Raw genomic sequence first — 22,245 nt, forward strand, 5'->3', positions numbered from 1 at the left:
TAACCTAAAGCATTACTTGCCATTTCTAAACTGTTTGCTTTTCCTCCATTGTGCATATAGATATGTAACCAGACATCACACACTAGTATAGCAGATACTTTCAGTAGTGTGTATGATAAATCTAGGTCAGACAGTCGTCAGGTGCCCATGGAGCATGTTGGCCAGCACCATAGGTCATCATGTTAGCTGTACACAAGGAGTCATAGTTTGGGGATGATGTAAAAGTCACAGCATTTTCAGATGTGCCACTTGTCACCTTCCATCAGTAAAACAGTTGTGACACATATGTTAGTAGAAATCCTCTGCAGAGATGCTGATCTCGTGATTCAAAAGGCCCAAGACATGTTAACCTTTCCACTCTTTTTCAGTCCCATCAGGAATGTCAATACAGAGTTTCCTTTTAGGAATAGTTGGATATTTTGCAAGATTTGCTGTCTTTCTACTCTCATGTCTGACTGTTTTACATACTGTTTGTGACACACATAGAGCTGAAAGGGAGCATGAGGGAGTGAAGCACGAAGTGCAGGTAGGTGGGTGTAAGTGTTTGCATGTTATTAGTGTATGGTGTACATGCGTGTGAGCGGAGCAAACACAGCAAACAGATAGAAATCTCAATGAAGCAAAACAGAGAGGTTTACCATTTACCTTGTTTCTCTTTGCAACAGGCAGCAGGTGCAATTGACGTCCCCGGTGAGAGCTTCATGCTATACATTAATGGCATCAAAGAGCCATCTGTGACAGTTGAGCAGTTGTTTACGTGTATGTTCTGCAGAAATAGCCACGCTCTACTTACTCTGCAAATGGCTGACACTCTTGAATTCTGTTACACTTCAGACTGATGAAGCCATCTGTCATCTATTTGGGTTTGGGAGGCAGTGCTCAGCCCTACGTGTTGCATACACACATGTAGACACAAAGTCAGTCATATGTTTCATTTAAAAATAATCATCATGCCTTTTTCCCACAATTGGTAGGAAGAATACACACACACACACACACACACACACACACACACACACACACACACACACACACACACACACACACTAACAAAGATATTAGAAAGACATTATATTAGACAACTTTTAGAGCAAAGTCTGATGAGCTGGATTTCTGTGTCCTCCTCTGAACCATCTCATAGACACTGTCATTTCATCATATGACCTAAAAATCCCTGAAGCTGGAGAAAGACATGACCTTTCAACTGAGATACTACAAGCACAGACAACCAGTTGTACTATTGAGAGTCAAGACAGATAACATGAGGTACTTTCTGATAACGTCTGGCCATGTAACTATATATACTATATGCACACACCTGCACAGATAATGCTCACATAAGAAACAACATTGCTATTAACATTTACATTAACCAGATTCTCCAGTGAGGTTGTAGAAATATTTGAGTATTAGTTTCTGTTGCAGCTGTGAACAAAATTAGATTAGCGCCCAGAGACACATTAGGTTTTCCTTTCCATGAGAGCATAAAAATCCCCTTTAACTTCTGCACTCACATAGTCAACAGGTCCTTAGTGTTTACTTAAAGGAATAGTTCAACATTTTGTGAAATACGCATTTTTGCTTTCTTTTCCGAGAGTTCAATGAGAAGAACTAACTTCCTGGAGTCACCACTGGTTGCCTCATAACCTATGACTTTAACGAACAGATAAATGAAAACAGATATAATGTTTATATGTTATTTAGTAAGCTTTAAATGTGCTAGTAGAGAGTTTTTATACAGTTAAACAAATCCAACCTAACTGTTTTCCCTTGCTCGCAGTCTTTATGCTAAGCTAAGCTAACAATCCACTAATTGTTAATATATTTCAGTCTGGACCAGACCGACATCCCAGAGCCATAAGATATTTGAAGAAGTATTAAGAGCCTTTACTTTAAGTAAAATGACTTATACAATACAAAAATACTCTGTTACAAGTAAAAGTCCTGCATTGAAAAATGTTACTTCAGTCAAAGTATAATCAGGAAAATGTACTTAAAGTATTAAAAGTAAAAGTATTAATTGCAGAAAAATGTCTCCCGTTTGATACATTACCATATAATTATATTATTATAATTATAATTATTACTCATGCATTAATGTGTAAGTACCATTTTACTGTTGTAGTTGCAGAGGTGGAGCAAATTTTTTAACTATTTTTATTATTTTTATTATGGATTAACCTGCTGGTTATTTTAAGCCTAATCAATAGATTGATTTGTAAAACTTGAGAAAATATTGAGAAAAGGCGTCCTAATGTCTGAGAACCTGAAGTGACACCTTAACAATGCTTAAAAAACAGTCCAAACCCAAAAGCTATTCTTTAATTTACTGTAGCCTAATATTTAATAAATGATCATTAGAAGGTAAAGGCATCAAATCCTTACATTTGAGAAGCTGGAACTATCCATCCATCCATCCATCATCAACCGCTTATCCTGCGTATGGGTCTAGAGCCAATCCCAGCTGACATCGGGGCGAAAGGCGGGGTACACCAGCACCAACAACCAGTCACACTCACATTCACACCTAATGAAATTTAAATTATTATCAAAATAGTTGCCAATTAATATTCAATTGATTAAATGTTCTGCTTTTTCAGCTTGTATGCTATAGCCTATACTGTTGGGTTTAATTTATAGCAAAACATCATATTTTTTAAGCTCTGCATATGCTTTGTGTGCAAAAATGCAAATATGCAAATCAAATAACTACAGCTGTAAAATAAATCTAGTGGATTAAAAAGTAGGCCTACAGCATTTCCCTCTGAAATTAAGCAAAGTAGAAGTATAAAGTAGCATAGAATGGAAATACTATTAAATATAAGTAAGCGTAATATACAGTAAGTACAGCTCTTGAGTAAATGTATTTGTTACATTCCACCACTGCTAAAATCCGGGCTGTTGCCCAGCAGTTCACCATCCACCATTACCTACCACCAAATATCAGGAGGAGACCTCGTGCACTGCCCTCCTCCTCCAGCTCGCGCACTGCGCAGCGCTCATTGGTTGGCGCGACAATATAAAGTTCCGCAGTGATTTTCTTCATCGACTCCTGTGCTGCTTCACACGTTGACAGACTGACTGAGCAGGAGGGAGAACACAGCCTGTCACCGAGAGGATTTACGAAACTTCATCGATACTATTTCCACTCTGATTTCTTTTTTAGTCCTCTACTCTTCCTCACCATGAAGGAAAGGAGACTCACGCAGCCGTTTGTAGCGAGGTGTAAACTCGTGTTGGTCGGGGACGTCCAATGCGGTAAAACAGCGATGTTACAAGTCTTGGCCAAGGACTGCTATCCAGAGGTACCAGCATTTCTGTACAACGTCATACTGTCTACAGCTATAATTCTAATGTATTCTGATTAGGGGGGGCTCATGTTTGTGCAATTCAGTTTTCCCCTCGAGGGAGAATAAATATGACTTTAATTAAGTCTTTAATTGTAGTCTTGTTAAGGACTACAAGACCAGACAACGTGTTAGAGACCTACAGCAACTTATGCCAGTTATATTCAATTTAATTGGAAAGTATCATTTGTTATATTTTATATTATATATATTATATTTTTAAAACTCCCATGGTGCCTTATTGTAAAACTATAGCATTGCATTACATGTGTTGTAAAGGATATTATATTATTTTTAGTATTGTATGTGTATTGTAGTATGTGTTTCTTTAGTAATTTAGACAGACTCTATTATACAAAATCCTTCCAGTTTGGGAATAATACTAGTCGATGAGCATTGTAATGTTTGAGCTCTGCTAAGCCTAATTGATTGACTCAATTACTGCTAATTTGTACTAATTTATTGTATTAGGAAAAATACAATGCTTGTGCTTGTCTTTCATTTTTTATAATCATATATTTAATAGGTCTACTTGTTGGTCAGACTGTAAGTCCGTTGCTGTTAACATGTGATGGACATTTGTTCTTGTTTTGCATGATGCTCCCTAAACCTTTTCCTTTATTGTCCATTTCTAGACTTACGTCCCCACTGTGTTTGAGAACTACACCGCCTGTCTGGAGCTTGAAGACCAGCGTGTTGAGCTCAGCCTTTGGGACACATCGGGTGAGGATGCTATTTCTTTCTTTTCTTTTTTTGCCCACAGTTTAATAAAACTGACTATTACTCAAAGGACAAGGCTGTGACCTCCCCTCCCTTGACTTACTGAAACTCCCAAGGCTTTCACGGTCCATGTTTGTGCTTTAGCAATGAGTTAAGTAGTTTCAGTCCTGTATTCATGGGGTGATCTGTGGAACTTGTTTACCTTCCCAACAACACAGCCAGACTGGAGTCGGGTAAGAACTGTAAATGAAGCTCCATTTTTTTCATTGTTGTACAAATAGTGTTGTTTCTGTTTACCCAGACATCACTGACTATCCTGTTTTGACCTTTCACAAGTGTGAAATCTGTTGCAAGAGCTTCCTTGGTGGGTTGGTGCCGGCAATGATCGACAGGCCTGGGCAACTAGTCTGCCTGAACAACTGGGCCCCCAAAACGACAGTTTTGCATGGAAAGTCATATGCTAAAATTTAAAAAAGACCCAATCAAAGACAAACAGACAGACAAACAGTGAAAAACTCAACCATGCGATTACCAGGAATATAAAATCCCTACGGCTACCAAGTTTGGTTTGATCCTAAACTTTAGTGTAATATGTACAATTTTGAAAATACAACTTTTACTACAGTATTATTGGAGCTTTGAGCTGTTAATGTTATCGTTAGTTCAACTAGGGCTGCAACTAATAATTATTTTCATTATCGATTGGTCTACCAGGATCATTTTTGTATCATCGATTCATCATTTTGTCTAAAAAATTAACAAGAAAGTTGTGAAAAAGCAGATTATCATTTTCTAAAGCCTAAATTGCCATCTTATAACACACTTATAACCACACTTGCCAACGCTTTGTGCCCCTGGTACTACTTTTGGAAGTTCATGCCCCTCATACTCTATGCCTCTGACCTCCAACCTGTCGACGAAGTCAAGTAAACAAAGTAAAAGTAAACATTTTATATCCAGTAAAGTTTGTTTTAATACTTTATAAAAAAAAATTTATAACAAAGGTTAAAACAAAAGTAGGGGAATAATTTGGGACTCCCAAAATGAGACACATTTTTCAGTCACCTTTATCATAAATAAAAGCCAGAGCTGCAACGATTAGTCGATTAATCAATTAGTTGATCGACAAAAAAATGTGTTTCTGGTTCCAGCTCTTTAAACATGAGAATTTGATGCTTTTCTCTGTTTTCTTTAAACTGCATATCTTTGGGTTTTGGACTGTTGGGTGAACTAAATAAGACATTTAAGACGGTACCATGAGCTCTCGGGAAACTGAAGATGGACATTTTACACAAATTTCAAACAATTCATTGATTAATTGAGCAATAATCAGCAGATTATTCGAAAAAATAAAATTGCAGCTCTAATACATAAAGTTCAGAGAACCATTCGTGTAACTCCTCTTGGTTTTGGATCCAAAATGTCTGAAATGTTTGAGACCATTTTCAGTGAATCTTATGATAATATCTTGTGACCCGTGGGCCTACTGACATAATTACCATAAACCTATAGAAAAAGTATGTAAATATGATCAATAAGAAAAAGCCACCCGCTCCAGTATATAGATTCATTACATAACAACATTGGCTGAGGCATTGTGTTCAGAGGAAGTTGAGCAGTGCCAGTTGGCCTGCAGAGGGGTTGTTTCACAGGGGAGAGGGGGATGCCTCGTCCATGCAGGGGGTGGAAGTCTCTGAGAGAGTGGGCAAGAGTGTGTGTGTATGTGTGTGTGTGTGTGTGTCCTGTCTTACTATGTGTGCAACTGTTTGTATGGCGTACAGTCGCTGGGAACAGAAGGCACAAGCGAGGGATACTGAGAGAAAAGATATGCATGACCTCCTCACTGCCTTATGGTGTGTGCTGCCTAAAAAAAAGAAGGCCTTATGTAACTAAAACCAGCTCTGAACTAATGTAGGTTTGTGTGTTTATCTCCCACGGAGTAAAAACTTTCTGGACAGTCACCCTTTTCAGAGGAAACATTGCATAAGACCTTTTTACATTTGCAACACACACAAACAAACAATTCTTGTCACTCATTATGTTTCTTTCCATTCTAATCTTTATATAAAACAATGTGAGCTTCAGCTAAAGATTATTTTTATTACTGATTGATTTGCAAATGTTCTTATTGCTTGTAAGAGAGTTTCTTGAAGCCGAGCTGGCATCTTTAAATGTCTTGTTTTGTCTTTCCAACAGCCTGAAACTCAAAGATATTCTGTTTAAAATCACACAAGATAAAGAATAGAAGAAAATATTTACAATTTAGAAGCTGAAACTAGAGAATGTTTTTTTCCTTAAAAAATTACTTAAAATGATCGATCGGTAATTAAAATGTATTTCCCGGCGATCGACTACTTGAATAATCGACCGTTTCAGCTGTAATAACGTTGCTCCAGGTGTCTTATTCTAAGGCAACATACAAAACAGATGTTTCACCTCACTTCTATGTACCACAAGGTTTCTCCATCCATCCATCCATCTTCATCCGCTTATCCGGGATCGGGTCGCGGGGACAAGGTTTCTCACAGTAAAAAAATAAAATCCCAATTCATGTTGCATCATTTAATTAGACATACACAGTGTTATCTCATCTTTTGGAGGAAGAGTCCTTCCAGTTGCTTTCTTTCTTTCTTGGAGAGCATAGAGGTCAGTTTCAATGAGTCAACATATGTTTGCTCAACTGGAAGGGTTGTTTGTATGTGTATGTGCGTGTTTGTGTGTCCAGGCAGGGGGCTGCTAATGTGTGGGAGGTGGTGGGTGCTAGAAGTTGTATCCTCTTTAGATATCTCTGCCTCCTCTTTCTCAAGCCTTACATCACCCTAGATAGTTATGTGACGGGCGCTTTGATTCCCACAAAAAAAAAATGTTATTGATAGATTTTAGTTGTATAAGTTGTCCTACTTTGCAGATTTAAGTTGAAGATGCAGGCTGACTGAGTAAACCAGAAGGGGCTTGCATGGCAGTGCTTTTTGTCAGGAGACTGTCAAATTCATCAACATAACACGATTGTTAGTTCCGGTAGAAGCTTATTAAAAGTATCAATTCCAGATATAATTATACCCTCTCATATTTGGAAGGAAATCTTGGTGCACGCTTGGCCCCTGAGGACAGGAGTAGGAAATTAAATCTTAGTGTTGCTGTGGGGGTGAGTGATTAGCTGGCAGAAGGAAGACAATAGAGAGCGGACATCCTGTCTGTTTTTAGCACAGGAGCCTTCCTGAGGGTTAAAAAAACATACAGCTGTGCTGTTTATGGAAATGTAAGGAAAATATGTTTCCATCACACCATAATTCATATTCTCATAACCAAGGTGTCGTATTTATGAGACAACAGTCAGACTGTCTGAGTGAGGTGATGAATAATGTATGTTATCATTTTGAGGGCTGGTTTCTTAGTGGCTCAGTAGAGTAAGTGGTTGAAAATGTTGGAAAGGAAAATTAATAATTAATATAACTTTAAATGGTGGTCATTACACTGATTTACTTCACATTTTGTACATGTCATCCTTGCACAATTCTGTAATATTCTCCAACATAATTTACATATTGACCAGAAATTATGACTATAATCAGCCGATCAGGGTTCAGCACATATTGATTGGGCAATTGGCAGGCAACCCGCCAAGACTCCAGGAAGTTGTTGTGCCTGGTCAAGAAATAGTCTGAAGATACAGCTGCTAACCTACCGTAAAATGGCAGAATTTGTTAACTCTATCTATGTTTCCTCCTTTGTCCAGTCTTTGTGCTAAACCAGGCTGACCAGCTAATCCCCTAATCTAACGCAAATGAGCGTGTTTCCCAAAATGTCAAACCTTAGCTTTAGAGCAATACTTTTCATTTCTTCAATGATTTATCTTTTGTTGATACAGACTTAATTTAACAGACATAGATTAAAATTGCCTTATTTTGCTTAGACATATTATTAAGGCCCTATGAAATCCATTTTATTTTTTTTTCCAAATGACGTGTTTTCCGTTTTAATTTGTCTAAATTCTGTGTCTTAAAATTAAGCAATTTTGTCTTAAAGATCAGAAAGAGTGAGTAAACATGTGGTGGATGAAGAAAATTTCAACAAGTCAATAAGAAAATATAAAAAATGTGATCAGTATCAAAGCATTTGATGTAGCCTATCAAACGAAATGTGCATATAGAAATGTTCAAATGTATGTGAAACAATTTATGGGGACAATTTACAATGAATGTATTATTGCAATACTTGTACTGTGAATTGTCCCCTATTAAATAGGTATTACTTAATTACTGATCATTTCTTTTAATATCAGACTCCGCCCAGTACAGCCACAAAGTCTTATGAGCTCCCGTCTTGCATCTGCCTGCGTTTAGCACTTTTGAGAGTTTGTTGAAGTGATGAGCTCTTGCTAGCTTTCTGACTTCGATATGACGGCGTGTGTGGGTCCGCCATCAGTGAAACCAACACAGAGAGCAGAGTAGAGAAGCTGGGTGCTTATGAATGATACATAAATGACACCAAATCATAGCAGTATAGCTTTTGTGTTTGTTTGGTTTTACAGCCGATTCCATTTTTATTATCAAATTCCGCTATTACGTACACATTTACCGCATCGCAGAAATCATTGTTCCCTATAGTATATATTTTGGCACTTTGTCTGATACTGAACATGCAAATCAAACAGGAAATCATGGAAAGAGTATTCTGTTGTGATAATTTAGCTTCACAGGACATCTGGTGTTTTTGTACTCAAATAAAAGTTTTGTAAAGTTTGCTATTGACTAATATTGGAAAGATGGGTGCAGAGTTGCACTGCCTATGACTCACTGAGTTAGTTTACTTTACTGGAAGAATTCCTCTCAGTGGGAAGACATTAAGCTTAGTGAAATTATTTGCTCTCTTATCAGTTTGGCAGGGGTGTATGTGACTGTTTGTGTTTGTAATGTGTGAAAGTGAGGAGGATGATTGTGATAGAACATTTTAATAGTGTCAGCTGGATTCACACCGTAGAGAGAGATCCTTTGTTTCTGTTTGCTGACAAGAGGAAACTTTACTAAAAGTTCTCTTTTTCAGAGTTGTTGGTTTAAGGCACGTGCCTACCTTCTTGATCCACATGTTAATAAAGTTGTATGCTGTTGTCTATATAAGACATTCCTGTGTGTGTGTGTCCTGACTTTACTCTGTCTCCTCAGGTTCTCCATACTATGACAACGTCAGACCACTCTGCTACAGCGACTCAGATGCCGTGCTCTTATGCTTTGACATCAGCCGACCAGACACAGTAGACAGTGCGCTGAAGAAGGTATTAAGATGATTAACTGCTGTAGTGCTAACATGACAGGCTGACAACACACAATAATCTGCAGTCCCCCATGTTCACTCTTTATGATTTACCACACATGACACCTGTTTCTCTTCTCCTTGCAGTGGAAAGCAGAGATCCAGGACTTCTGTCCCAGCACACGGATCCTACTAATAGGCTGCAAGACAGACCTGCGCACAGATGTATGCACGCGCATGGAGCTGTCCAATCAGAAACAGACTCCCATCTCCCATGAACAGGTTTGTTCCATGACTACTGTTTTCTTCCTCTCTGTGTCTATTTAGGTTTCTGTCTCCTGTCTAGTCTGGGTATTCATAGAAATCTTCCTTTTTTTTAATCTACATTAGCTTATACTCAGTTTTACATGCTTTTTCGTCCCTTCACATTGTAGGGTTCGTCCTTGGCCAAGCAGCTTGGAGCAGAGGCGTACCTGGAGTGCTCAGCGTTCACATCAGAGAAGAGCATCCACAGTGTTTTCCGTACTGCGGCTCTGGCCTGCATGAACAAACTCCAGCCTTCCACTAAACCAAGCCCTGTCCGCCGTCTCTCCAAGAGACTCCTACACCTGCCCAGCAAGACAGAGCTCCTCTCCTCCACCTTCAGCAAGGACAAGTCCAAGAGCTGCTCCATCATGTGAATCCTGTAAGCAAGGGGACCAGCAGACTGCAGTTGGTTCAACAGGGGTCCAGGGTGTGCAAGGGAAAGAGAGCAATGGTGTGGATTTCTACAAAGCGTCTCTCTCCTTTGCAGCAACCCCCCCAATCTCCTTGTCAACCACTTAAAAAATAGGTCGCTACACTCTCTATATTCAACTCTGGCACTGAACTTCTGATCATGAGGTGTCACCAGCACACAGCGCAGAGATGGAGTGAAAAAATATTTGACGTTACACTATTTCTGATCATTTAAATACACCTGTAAGTGAGCATAACAGGCACTGTTAGATTCCTCACATAAAGGTTGCTGTGAGGGATTCAGCCTAAATATGGTCAGTGCCTCCTCTTTTCTACTTGGAAAGTGGTTGTAAACACGGCATTTGATTTGCATTACCCTGATGAGAATATGAAATTCTGATAGCGGCGCCCTTTCCCATCCATCTCTTTATCTGAATGTCTCTTTAAGGTCACGATACGAGCTGAGTGACGAGATGAAATGTAAAATCTGACACTGACAGGCAGTGGTATCTACAGAAATGCAGCTCTGGGAATTTAAAATAGCAGCCCCTTGAAGAAATTATTCACCTGCCGACCCCATCACAGTATTTCATTTGGAAATTAAAGCTGACAGTGGAGAAAAGAGGAGAGAGAAGGGAGGGATTTGGCAAGCAAGAGCATTCATTTGCAAAGGCAGTGGGAGGACGAACTGAGAGCAACATCTGAAGGAGCTGCAATGTGACTCAGCACTCACATGAACCACAAAGCAGTCCAGGGTGGAACGTGTGACAAAAACAAACAAAAGCCTCGGCCATGGCCACCAAGACCGTCTGAGCATGTTTCTGTCAGAGCCCCGTTCATCACCCATCGACACAGCAGTCTTAATTGTTCAGTGTCATTAGCCATACGGCTGATGTAACATTAATGATGCATCATCTCACTGTTCCCTGCCACTTTAAGAGCTGCTTAATGGAAACCAGTTTTTGATACATGGTCTTTAAAAAGGTAAAACAAAAAATGTAAAATATGTCAGCCAAACTGGATGGATTTACTTTAATGTACCAAAAGGAGTCTTACAAATCCTATTTGTTTTTGAATCCTCTGTCTCACAGGCTACATCCACACTACTATGTTTTCGTTTTAAAACGCAGACCTTTTGCTATGTTTGCACCTCCCATTCAAACTAAAACAGCGAAGACCTTAAAAGACTTTAAAAACAATGACGCAGACACTCACGTTTGGCTTTCTGATTGGTCTTTATAAGTCATGCAGAGCAAAAACACAATCTCTGGTGTGGTTCTTCATCTGTGGTAGTACTGTCCTCTTTCTCTTAAGTCTTCTGCAACTGCAGAGTAGAAAACTGGCTTCATGTTTACACCAGCACGCACATGCCCAAAGGTATGTGAATGGTCACTAGATGTACGTTTTCAGTTGTTTTAATATAGATGGAGATAACTCTGAAACGCAGCTAAAACTGTTGGTGTGAACGGAGATCGTTTTCATTTTAAAACTTGTGGATGTAGCCAAAGTGTGACAAAAGGTCCGTGCTGCAGGTTTTAAAGAGAAATAGTCCTCAACTTTGAACTTTGGACTGTGAACATGTTATCTGTGCCTGCTCACCATGCTTTCAACAAGCCAGGTTGAGCTGAATTTTTGTGCCCAGCTGCTGCCATTTCCAGCCAGGATAACTGCATTGATACACCCTGAGAAGGTTGAATTGAATCATGCAAACAGGCTGGTCCTGTCTGGAGATTTTGTTTTCTTTCCTCTTTTTATGCTTTAAAATATTTGGATTTTTAATTTTCAGCTTCCCTAAAAAGAATTCTTGACATTTTTTTGGGGATGTTTCTACTTGCTTGTGGCCGTTTTTGGTAGGTTTTTTTTGTAGCTGTTGATGTTCTTGAATTTACTTGAGTCTTCTGGCGTTAGCTGCTGTTGACAGCTGAGCTAATGGAGGATTTGATGGTTGTGGGTTCTGCACCGAGAAGCCCGGAGTCCTCTGGATGTACAGAACAGTGGAATTGCATGTTTTGCCTAGCAATAGTGTGAGCAGGGGGCAGTCCTGAGCGGGGATTCTTCCTCACGGAGAGAGGGGAGGGATGGCTCTCCGAGAGGGCACCTCACCTTTTTTTATGTGTAGCATTAGACAGAAGCCACTGCAAAGGTGACGGACGGCTGGACGTTTCAGGTAGCAACGGCCTGGTCAAAAACCCCGCACTGGTAGCTGCCAGGACTGGGTTGTTGGAAACGACAGCATGCCATCTAAAACACATCTCTGTAGCTCTGCTTCAGTCATTATTTCACTTCTCTTCCTGCCTGGTGCATTGTGCTTTCCGATACAAGCTCCATTTGGTGTCAATAGACATCCGTCATTTCACAGTTTCTCTCTTGCTCGTTTTTTGACAGACAGACTTGTTTTGTTGTACATACCCTTCCCAATAAAACTGTTTATTTGATATCCCCAAAAAGAATGTTACTGAAGCAAAACAAAATGTTTATGTCAAGTTGCTTGTTATGGCTTAAGTTATTGACTGAATTCTGTATTTGTTATTGTCATGCTACTTTCTTTAAGTCTTTATTTAAATAAATATGTCTGAAGTTCATTTACAAGTCAGTGTTTACTTCCGTGCCACCCGTGCTACAGGCGGTCGTAGAGCCACTGCAGAGAGGAGCAGGACTGAAAATGTTTGAAAACCCCTGCATTAAAATGAGACCTTAGACCTTTGATAGTTTATTGATTACTTATTATGAAGAAATAGTCATATAAGACTAAAGAAACTGTGGAAAAACAGTATAAATTGTGTATATTAGATGCTGCATACTTTAACACAATATAAATAACATGGGAGAACAGTTTCATCTATACTCATGTCCATTTAAGTTAGTTTTTTATATTTCTGTATATTTATTCACATCTCACACACAGCGCTTTGCCACTGTATCAAATAATAAATATATATTTGGGAAATTAAATCAAATTCAAGGCTCCCTGAGATAAGGAAAGACTGATAGCTTGGCAGCACATTGTCTATTTAGTCTTAAGAGAGAATGATATTTTTTTTCTCAGGTCAAGGGCACAGTAGTTGGCACGATACAGATATTTGTTCCACTGTATGTCTATGTAAGGCCAACTGATTTAACCTACAGTATAATTCCTGGTGGTTATTAACTGAACCTCTACAAAATAAAATAAATGGCACCAGCTTTAGCTCAGTTTTAAAATCAAGTGCAGTCAAGTTTGTACAGATTTCTGAACATCAAACTGAACTTTTCTATTCAGTATCTAAAGACCGCGGGGCCTATGAAACTAAAAAATAGATGATGATTTCAGCTTCACAGTATAGTGTCAAAACAAGCCTGTGGATGTTATACCACTGAAGCATGAACACAGCCTTTAGGGGATCAACCCTTCCCCCAACAAACAAACACACATGTCCAATGTCACATACATAATGTTACATACAGGATTAGTTTTGAAAACTTGCCACCGTTTTATTGAAAAGGGGGGTTTGTTGTTGGATACAATGTTGTCCTACTTGAGCAGCCCATGATTAGCTACTTGTAAATCCTTCACTAAGTTTATGTGTAAAGTCCTTCTTACGGTCTTTAACCTGTAGTCAAACCAGTGATTTACTAAACTGTGTTGCACCTTTAGTTATAGAAACAGCAAGTCACTGTAGCGTCACAAGCTAGCTCCAAAAATAAAATTTTTAGGAGGGAAAATTATATATGAATTATATATGAACTGCCTATCAGTAAGGGTGACTTTGCTCTATTCATAGCTAAACATGGAAAAAGTAAAAGTAATTCCCAGTTATCATTATTAAACAGCATTTTGTTGGTGTGTCAGGAAGTGTTGACCATATTTTACCTATTTTATTCGTCAATCTAAATGGGCAACGTAACGTTAGCCAAGCAGCAAGCTAATGTTAGTTCTGTCACTTGGAAAGTTCAGTTAGCTAACAGTATGCAGCAGTTACACCTGGGTTATCGGGTGTAAATATTTAACATTAACAACTAATCTAGTAAAACTAATTTAGTAATGTCAGTCTCCATTTAGTTAACAATCCAATCCATTTTTTTTATAGCACATTTTAAAAACCAGGTTACAAAGTACTGCACAAGGAATAAAACATAAAACACATATTAAAACACATAGAGCACATAAAAACATAGACAACACACAAACAAATGGTTCATAAACAATAGAAAGGCAAAAAATAGAAGACCACACAGCTCTCATGCTGGGTTAAAAGCATAGACTGTACATAAAAAAGTGAGTTTTCAGACAGGATTTAAAAGCTTTGAGGGTGCGGGCCATTTTGACTTGTGAAAGTTAACACTTGCATAATGACTAGGCTAATTTGAACTTGGTGCAACCAGCTCAAGCAAAGTAACACATGATGCTAATATCTTAGTTAAAGACTTAATAATGTAATGCAATGGGTAAAGGGCTCACTTAGATTGAGGCCAAAACCAATTCAGTCGAGTAATTTCAGAGTCTGACCAAAATATACCAACATGAATATTAAAACCTGGGCATTTACTTTTCTCTTTACTTCTGTCTTTGCCGTTTTCTTTTCTCATTATTTTTCTTGTGTAACCAACTGTCTTCCTTGACCTCCATTACTATATTTGCTTAGTCTTTAACTTGACTGATATCGGCTCTTATCATTAGTGTGATAGCACTGCTATCACACTAATGATACGACACCGATGAAGTAGCTGAATGTTTGCCATTCCTGAACTATCACACACAGGACACACCAGTCACTCATGACCTCCTTATCCATTACCTTTGTACAGTAGACGACAAGGGAATTGTGAGAATATACTCTGCATCACCAGTCTCAGACTAGCGTTATCTCTTGTCTGCTCCAGCATTGATTTTCTACAGCTGGAATTGGACTAGTGATTTGATCATCTTGTGGATAAACTGGGCTGCCAGCCTGTCTGTCTACGATGCTGCTCTCTCTTATCTTTTCCCCCAGTTTCTCTGTCTCCCGGTCTCTCCCAAACAGATACATACACACATTTATCAAAAAATTGGCCCATGTACATTACATGTCTCTGTAAATCAGATAAACCTCTGGCAAAGGCATACTGAGCCTGTCATCTATGGCAGGTTGCTCCAAGGCATGATTATACTGCATGACCACAGAGTGGATGTGGGACTCTGGTCCTTTGACAAAGACTGCACCTTTTTGGATGAAGCTATTTAGCTTAAAGAAACATTCTTGGTGGGAAGCAGAGCCAGGCTAGCTATTTTCGCATTTAAAGTCTTAAGCTAAGCTAACCAGCTGCTGGCTGTATTACCGTTACCATACAGAAATGAGAGTAGTAGACAATCGATCTTCTCATCTAGCTTTCTGCGAAAAAGTGAATACGTATATCCCAAAATATTGAACATGTCCCTTAAAGCTTTTTTGGCATATCAATATGTTTGGGACATGTTGTGTTAGATAAGAATACCACTCTCATGTTTGTATAGTAACTGTGACGCTAGACCTAGAAGCTGGTTAGATTAACTTAGCATAAAGACTGGAAACAGGAGAAAACAACTACCCTAGCTTTGTCTAAACGTAACAAAATCCACCTACCAGCGCCTATCAACTTCACAAATTAACAAGCGTTATCTTATTTAATTACGATAATTTTGTGATTAGATTGTTATTTAGTTGTTAATGTATAGTTTTTACTCACATGAGGCAAATTTAAAAGAAACAGGAGGCTGCACAACTGATTTATTGATAAAATTACATTCCTGTCCAGGACAAATTTGCTTAAAAATAGATCTGTACTAGCCAACAATGCCACATGTATGGCACTGACATATACGATGTAAACTAATGAGCAGGTCTGCAGCAAGTGATCTGTACAATCTAGACATTTGTCCCTTCCTTCCTGGATGGATAGGTGCCTGCAGCAGAGATGGTGAGACTGTTGAGGACGAGGATCAGGAACCACAGGGAGGATGATTTAGGGGAAGAGTGCTGCCATCTGAAACCCTCTCAGGGGAGTCAGACAAAATGGTTGCGGTGCAGCATGGCTCATTACCACATAAGCACATCATCTATCAGACATGGCAGCGCAGACACACATAAAAACACACACGATGCAGCCTCACACACATTCAAACAATCAACCTATCAAACCTCTCCAGCATGGCAGCGGCAGAGAAGGAAGCAACGGGCTGATGAGTGGATGGGGGTTTGCAAATCTATGCTGCCTGGTTACTGATGAGCTATCTGCAGACTGACATATAGGTTACATTCCCTTGTGCCAGTGTGCACACCCACCACCACACACACACACACACACACACACACACACACACACACACACACACACACACACACAAATCCACTGTAACAGTAAGCTGCGCCACAGCTCTCTGACAGTATCATAACTCCTGTGACTGGATGGAAAATGGGGTTGTATGTCAAAGGCTCAGCTGGCTGAAGAGTGACATTCTCCAGTGTCCCATATAGGCATCTGCCTCTCTGTGGCTCAGCCCAACAGACATGGCCACTGTCATGTCTTTCCACATATTGTTTTTGTATCATTTTCTCACCCACTGTATGTCTGCATATTGGAGAATATGTTTATTTGCTTTCTTGCAGTGTTAGATGAGAAGATGGACACCACTCTAATGCAGCTAGTAGCCACTTAGCTTAGTTTAAAGAGTGGAAAGAGAGGGAAACAGATGCCTCTGTCCAAAGTTGCTGCTGGTTGCAGCCTTATATTGAGTGAAGATAACAAATATGCATATTTCCCAACTATTACTTCAAACGGCCTATTTAGCTTTGTTATTTTATATTCATATTACCATTATGTTTATTTCTAAAAAAGTTTGTGCATGTGTCTGAATTTGTTTGTCATCTCTCTTCTACACAAAAGACAAGACTTTGCAGCAGCCACAAATGGCACAAAAATAAGGAAAGTAAGGGAAGTTTTTTTCAATAAAGCTGTCCATCCCTGTCTGATTGCTCAGTCCAAAGCTGTTCTGATGTGACAGGTTCATGCAGCAGGGCAGCTGTCAGCTTGTGTATGTCTGTGTGCTTTAGGCTACTTAATGAGGCACACAGACATCACAAGACATCATACACCACAGCCTTTCTATTGGCACGAACCCTGAGGTCTGATGTGCATTAATATTAACCATATTAAGCTGTATGAGCATTAGCATGCAATTTGTAATGTCCTAAAAATCATCAGTGATTAAAAAAACAACAAATCTATTCATCACTGCTGTAAATTTTGCAATTCAGACAATTTTATTTGTCCCATTTATGTCTTACTCTGTCAGTTCTGCCCGTGCCGTCCCATTATCTGTTCATGTGTGTCTGGGAGTATTGTATATGCAGTTAAGGGCATCGGTGTGTGACGATGTACATGTGAATTGATGTATGAATGTGTGTCAGCGCGTGTTGTGTATGCTAAGCACTTTATCTTGTCTGCACTGCATATCTTCTTGTTGACACACACACACACACACGCTGGAGTGCAGGTCTGCTGGTATGATAAGACCCCTTGTGTCCCTGCCAGAGGTAAATAGACTCCCCGCTGTACAACTATCCCATTCCCACTCACCTCATTCTCCATACTGTGAGACCCCCAGAAACCCCCATTTACACACACTCTTCACCTTGACCATATATCCACCCCCCCTCCCCCACATGCCCTGTTTGGAATACCCTGAGGGTATGTCAAGAGCTAGTGCTCTTTCAGTGGTTTAATAAGGCATCCACGCCTGGCATCGGGGAATATGGGGGGATGGGAGCCCAGGCTGGGGCACATGAGGTGCCTGGGTTGGGGGAGAGGGTTACTGTTGGAGATGTGCACATCTGGATAACAGCTAAACACAGTCATATTTGGGCCATCCAATCACAAGACTACAGCAAAAGTCAGTTTCTAGGGCTCCAAAAATGGTAAATATTTGCTGATCAGCGCAGTCAGACCCAGAGGGAGATGTTTGGTAAAAGGTTGAATGAATAATAATGGATGGAAGAAGGGGGTAAGCAGAAACTGATGTAGGTAGGCAGATGAGTGTGGAGAAGGGATGGAGATTGAGCTGAGGCGGGTGGTGGTAGGTGGCTGGACAGAGATGCAGAGAGGCACAGGAGAAAAACAAAGTTAGTCAAGGCCACACAAAAAACCATACTACACTAGAAAAATCTTCAATGTTATATCGGCCAAGAGTCACATCAAAAATCAAAGGTCAATAATGGCAGGAGGGCTGGGGTACTTGAACAGTTGAGTTGATGAGCTGACGGAAGCTGTGGAGATGAGCCAGGTGCCAGGACAGGCCGCAGCCACATCACGTACAAACACACACACACACACACACACACACACACACACACACACACACACACACACACACACACACACACACACACACACACACAGTGGAGCAGGAGGAGACACAGGGAAACACAAGGGAAAGCTGGCCACGGCAATATCTTTCAATCAAAAGTGTTTTGAGCACAACAATTGACCCTAAACAACACAATTTGCCAGTCCTCCAATAAGCCAAAGCCTATCTTTAACTGTTGTCAATAGTCAGCTGTTAGGTACCAGAATTAGGTAATCCTCATTATTACACAACAACTGGTTGAAAACAGGTCAGCTTCTGGACCTGAGGGATGATTAACTGGCCATGATGCAAACAAAACAAACACAAAAATGCATTAAGAATTTGCATTGGCATGAAATTTTCTTTTGCCTGTTTACAGAAATTTCTACCCTTATAAGATATTTTCCCCAACTTCTAGCAATAAATGTCTAATTAATTAAATTACCTAATTAATTAAAAGATGTATCAAAAAGTAGAATAATGGTCTTCTGTAATGGAAAATCTTTAATTAATTGTGCCTGCATGTGTTTTCTCTGTCATTCCATTCTCTGCTCATCTTCATGCTTCACTGTACTTCTGCTGTATCTTCACTGTAGAAATATACCCAAAACAAAACAGAGTAATGATAATCCACATGTTTTTCAGATCCACCTGGTTTACTAAATCATCATTCTTTGCAGAACTTGCTACTGTATTATGTAAGACAACCTGCTAATGGCGAAACCGTAGCGTAGTCATGGCAGCAGTGAAGCACCAAAGTATCAAGACAGCGTGTTTGTGTGTGTGAGTGACTTATGTCAGCACTCTGCAGAGACACAAAATGTCACGGGCATTGAATAGAAATAACACACCAACTTGATATTTCTGGTGCATGAAGTGCAATTTTACCTAACAATGCTGGGGAAATTATATAAATCATATACTTTCATGATTCACTCTTTTGTTGTGATGAAATATAATGCATAGTTATGGTAATAGAAATGTGTTAAATTGACTGTCTACACTTTATTAATGGACAATGTTTCTGTATTGTGCACCTGCCACTTTGCCTTCACTCCCAGCTCGGCTCAGCCAGCCTTCATTTCCCCCTTACCCTTCACCATCGCCAGCCAGTACCTCCCTCATCCTCCATTCCTCATTTTGCAATAAAGTTCTGTACTGATCATCTAACAACTGCATTTGGATTCACTCATTTAACATGACAACACTGGTCAAATCAGATATTCAAGGAAAGAGCTTACACATTATAAAAACTACATCTAAACATGGCATTACAATGTTTAGGAACTTCTCCGGTTATTGCAGACCTGCCATTCTGCACCTGTCCACCAGTTGTCCACACAGAGTTCTCCCATCTACTCATCAGTTGACTAATTACCAGCCTGCACACCTGCTCCTCATTATCACATGAATTAATAAATTCCACTTAGTCGCTTGTTTCAGGCTCTTTGTATTGTGCATGCTGGCCATCATTAACGTTATTACTTAACACCCATGCTTCTTCTACACCGTCAGTCCGATCATAGTCTAGTCCTTTTTTTGCCCACACCCTGGTAAGAGACAGCAGCACACACCTTCATCTATTTGTTAGGTGGTCAGTGTATCCAGTGAAATTAAGAAAGAAAGATTAACAAAGGATTCACAGAATAGACCATTTTCATGGCAGACAGACAGGTGTAATTAATAACATTAATCATGGCAGCATGACATTGTGCGTGCTGACTCAATGACCTGGCATTGTTAATGTTAGTTACACCTGTGCTTTCCCTGCCATGACAAGGGTCTATAAGAGTAACCCTGAAAGAGATTCCCACCATTAAAGGACATAATAGCCCGTTGCACATTAGTAGTTCCTCCATGAGAGAGAGAGGGAATTCATAATTTATTTCAGACTTTTATACAAACTTGTTTAGAATTATTTAATGAAAGCTAATCAGAGAAAACAAAGAATTGCTAAGACTTCAATTCAGTTCTCTTACTGTTTAACCAGTCTATGGTTTTCTTCCATGTATCTTTCCCCTTTGTGTTGTTTTTTTTCCCCCCATCAACTTTGATCTGTTCCTACTGAAACTGTTTCACCTTCAGAAGAGCTCCATAAATCCTTCTTGATCTCCCCATGGATGAAAAGCCAGGTCCAGAATATGAATCAGCATCAAGCCAATCCACCCTGTAGTCAAACATAGCAGCATCTAAAAAAATAAAACAAAAATCTGTCTGCAGGAGCATGTATGCACACATACACACCAGAGGATAGTTTAGATTACAGGGAAAACATAGTCTGGTCTCTGCACTTACAACACTTCTTGAATAATAATCTGCTGCAGTGTTTTAAGTGGTACTGAGCAGACAGACCTATTTCATCATGGCTGCACTGTAGTCTGTTGATCCACTATAGACTGATAAGTCTGGCTCCTAGGGCAGATATTTTAGTCTTTTTTTATTATGAATGCATCTCACAATTAAATTAGTAATATCAATTATTTTCTTCCTCTTGTTTTATGGTAGATAGATAGATAGATAGATAGATCCTAATTCATAATGTTACTTCATCCAAGTTTAAAACATAATAGTAATATTATTAATTAATATTAATAATAGTGATCATGGTGATTTATGTATGGCCAATAGCCAATAATTAACTGTCTGAAATACGGAGATTAAACTATCTGGCCCTGAAGTGTAAATTGACGGTTATTCTACCGTTGTCGTGGTATCAGATTCTGTGTCACGCTAACGTGTAACGCTGTTGCCACCTTGTGCCTAAAATGGGATAATTTACAGACAGTCCAGTTGATAAAGTTATTTTTAGTCAGGCACTTAGGCCTTCATGTGCAAAACAATGTGAGGCCCTGAGAAAATGCATCCACTTTTCTGGGAAATGTAGTTTAAGAAGCCGTTGTCTCCACTCTGTTTGAAACGCTCAGTACTACGACTCCCACAAAGCCTTGCTGACGTTAGCTCGTGTCGGACGATATGGCGTCTTCTTGAAGCGAACATAAATCGCAAGTGTTTTGTTGATGAGAGATTAAGGTGAGTTTTTAAATGTTGTAAACCACGCACACCGCTCTTTATAAAGTGTAAACGGCTGATTTGAATGAGGTTTCAGTGTTGCATGCATGGGCAGTTTCTGGACGATAATTAGCCCTTTTGCTAACTTGTTAGCTAACGTAAGAAGCTAGGTCAGTTAGCTTGTTCACACTATCCACTGCATTTATTCTACATAGGGTGAGTTACTGAATTTTATGTCGTTATGAGCGTCCCATATGGCATGTTACTTACAAGATTTTTTCAGCATTGATGTTTTATTTATGAATCTTTTACTTGAAACCAAAGCGTGAAATCTTTTACCGTAAGACAAATAATGCACATTACCTTCAGGGACTCACAGGAGTTTTTGTCATTAATGCACAAATAAAAGCGGAGACAAATGTTATGGTTAAAAGACAAACCTTATGGATAAAACCTGACATACATGTGCCCGAAATCGTGCAGTCACTCACTATAAGTGATTTTTCCTTATTTGAAAGACTGTAGTGTTTCTAAAAACAGCACAGGACAGTATTCAAATAGTTTCATCTTTAAGTTTAGTTTTATTGCCCCGAAGGGAAATGTGTCATGCTGATAAGTGATATCAAGTGATAAAAAGAAAATGCTGTGAAACGTATGCACCAACTGTGCTACTTTGTTATTTTTCATTTATTTATGTTTTATATTCTGTTAGTTTTATGTTTTTATTGTACTGCTTATATTGTTTTTAGCCATCAGTTCTGCTCTGCCTCTTTTGTTGTATGAACTTGAGAGATCCAAAAGCTTAACTGTTAACTGTGCCATAACTGTAAGCTGTTCATTTATAGAGTACAGTACCTTATCTAA

The 22,245-nt window shown here is 39.3% G+C and overlaps 2 protein-coding genes and 1 long non-coding RNA gene across 4 annotated transcripts in view; 2 read left to right on the forward strand and 1 right to left on the reverse strand.

The window, feature by feature from the left end:
* Window positions 1-671: 671 nt before the first annotated feature.
* Window positions 672-12,616, forward strand: LOC123974559 (rho-related GTP-binding protein Rho6-like). Of its 2 annotated transcripts, XM_046055370.1 has the most exons (6): window positions 672-690; window positions 3,167-3,305; window positions 3,983-4,070; window positions 9,230-9,339; window positions 9,465-9,599; window positions 9,752-12,616. In XM_046055370.1, exons 2-6 carry the CDS (start codon window positions 3,186-3,188, stop codon window positions 9,995-9,997), a joined length of 699 nt encoding a protein of 232 aa, XP_045911326.1. In that variant the 5' UTR covers window positions 672-690; window positions 3,167-3,185; the 3' UTR covers window positions 9,998-12,616. The 2 variants fall into 2 exon arrangements, with proteins under 2 accessions (XP_045911326.1, XP_045911325.1); XM_046055369.1 differs by lacking the exon at window positions 672-690 and having other exon boundaries at window positions 3,050-3,305.
* Window positions 12,617-15,658: 3,042 nt separating this feature from the next.
* LOC123974563 lies at window positions 15,659-20,785 on the reverse strand. Its single transcript, XR_006825888.1, has 3 exons — window positions 20,668-20,785; window positions 20,452-20,561; window positions 15,659-18,110 (listed from the first exon to the last, which is right to left on the reverse strand). It is a non-coding gene; the product is annotated as an uncharacterized LOC123974563 (long non-coding RNA).
* Window positions 20,786-21,103: 318 nt separating this feature from the next.
* The window catches only part of LOC123974682 (probable ATP-dependent RNA helicase DDX23), a 99,848-nt gene continuing 98,706 nt past the window's right edge, over window positions 21,104-22,245 (forward strand). Inside the window, exon 1 of the mRNA XM_046055525.1 lies at window positions 21,104-21,402. The gene's annotated coding sequence lies outside the window, so the exon portion shown is untranslated. The remainder of the gene's footprint in view (window positions 21,403-22,245) is intronic.

This window comes from Micropterus dolomieu, linkage group LG08 (genome assembly GCF_021292245.1).
Source record: "Micropterus dolomieu isolate WLL.071019.BEF.003 ecotype Adirondacks linkage group LG08, ASM2129224v1, whole genome shotgun sequence".
Taxonomy (NCBI): Eukaryota; Metazoa; Chordata; class Actinopteri; order Centrarchiformes; family Centrarchidae; genus Micropterus; species Micropterus dolomieu.

Bases quoted from the DNA above. Each gene is read 5' to 3' on its own strand.
- LOC123974559 (XM_046055370.1), top strand. From the start codon at position 3,186: ATGAAGGAAAGGAGACTCACGCAGCCGTTTGTAGCGAGGTGTAAACTC. The intron at 9,340-9,464 runs GTATTAAGATGA...TTCTCCTTGCAG, and splicing joins TAGACAGTGCGCTGAAGAAG to TGGAAAGCAGAGATCCAGGA. The intron at 9,600-9,751 runs GTTTGTTCCATG...TTCACATTGTAG, and splicing joins CTCCCATCTCCCATGAACAG to GGTTCGTCCTTGGCCAAGCA.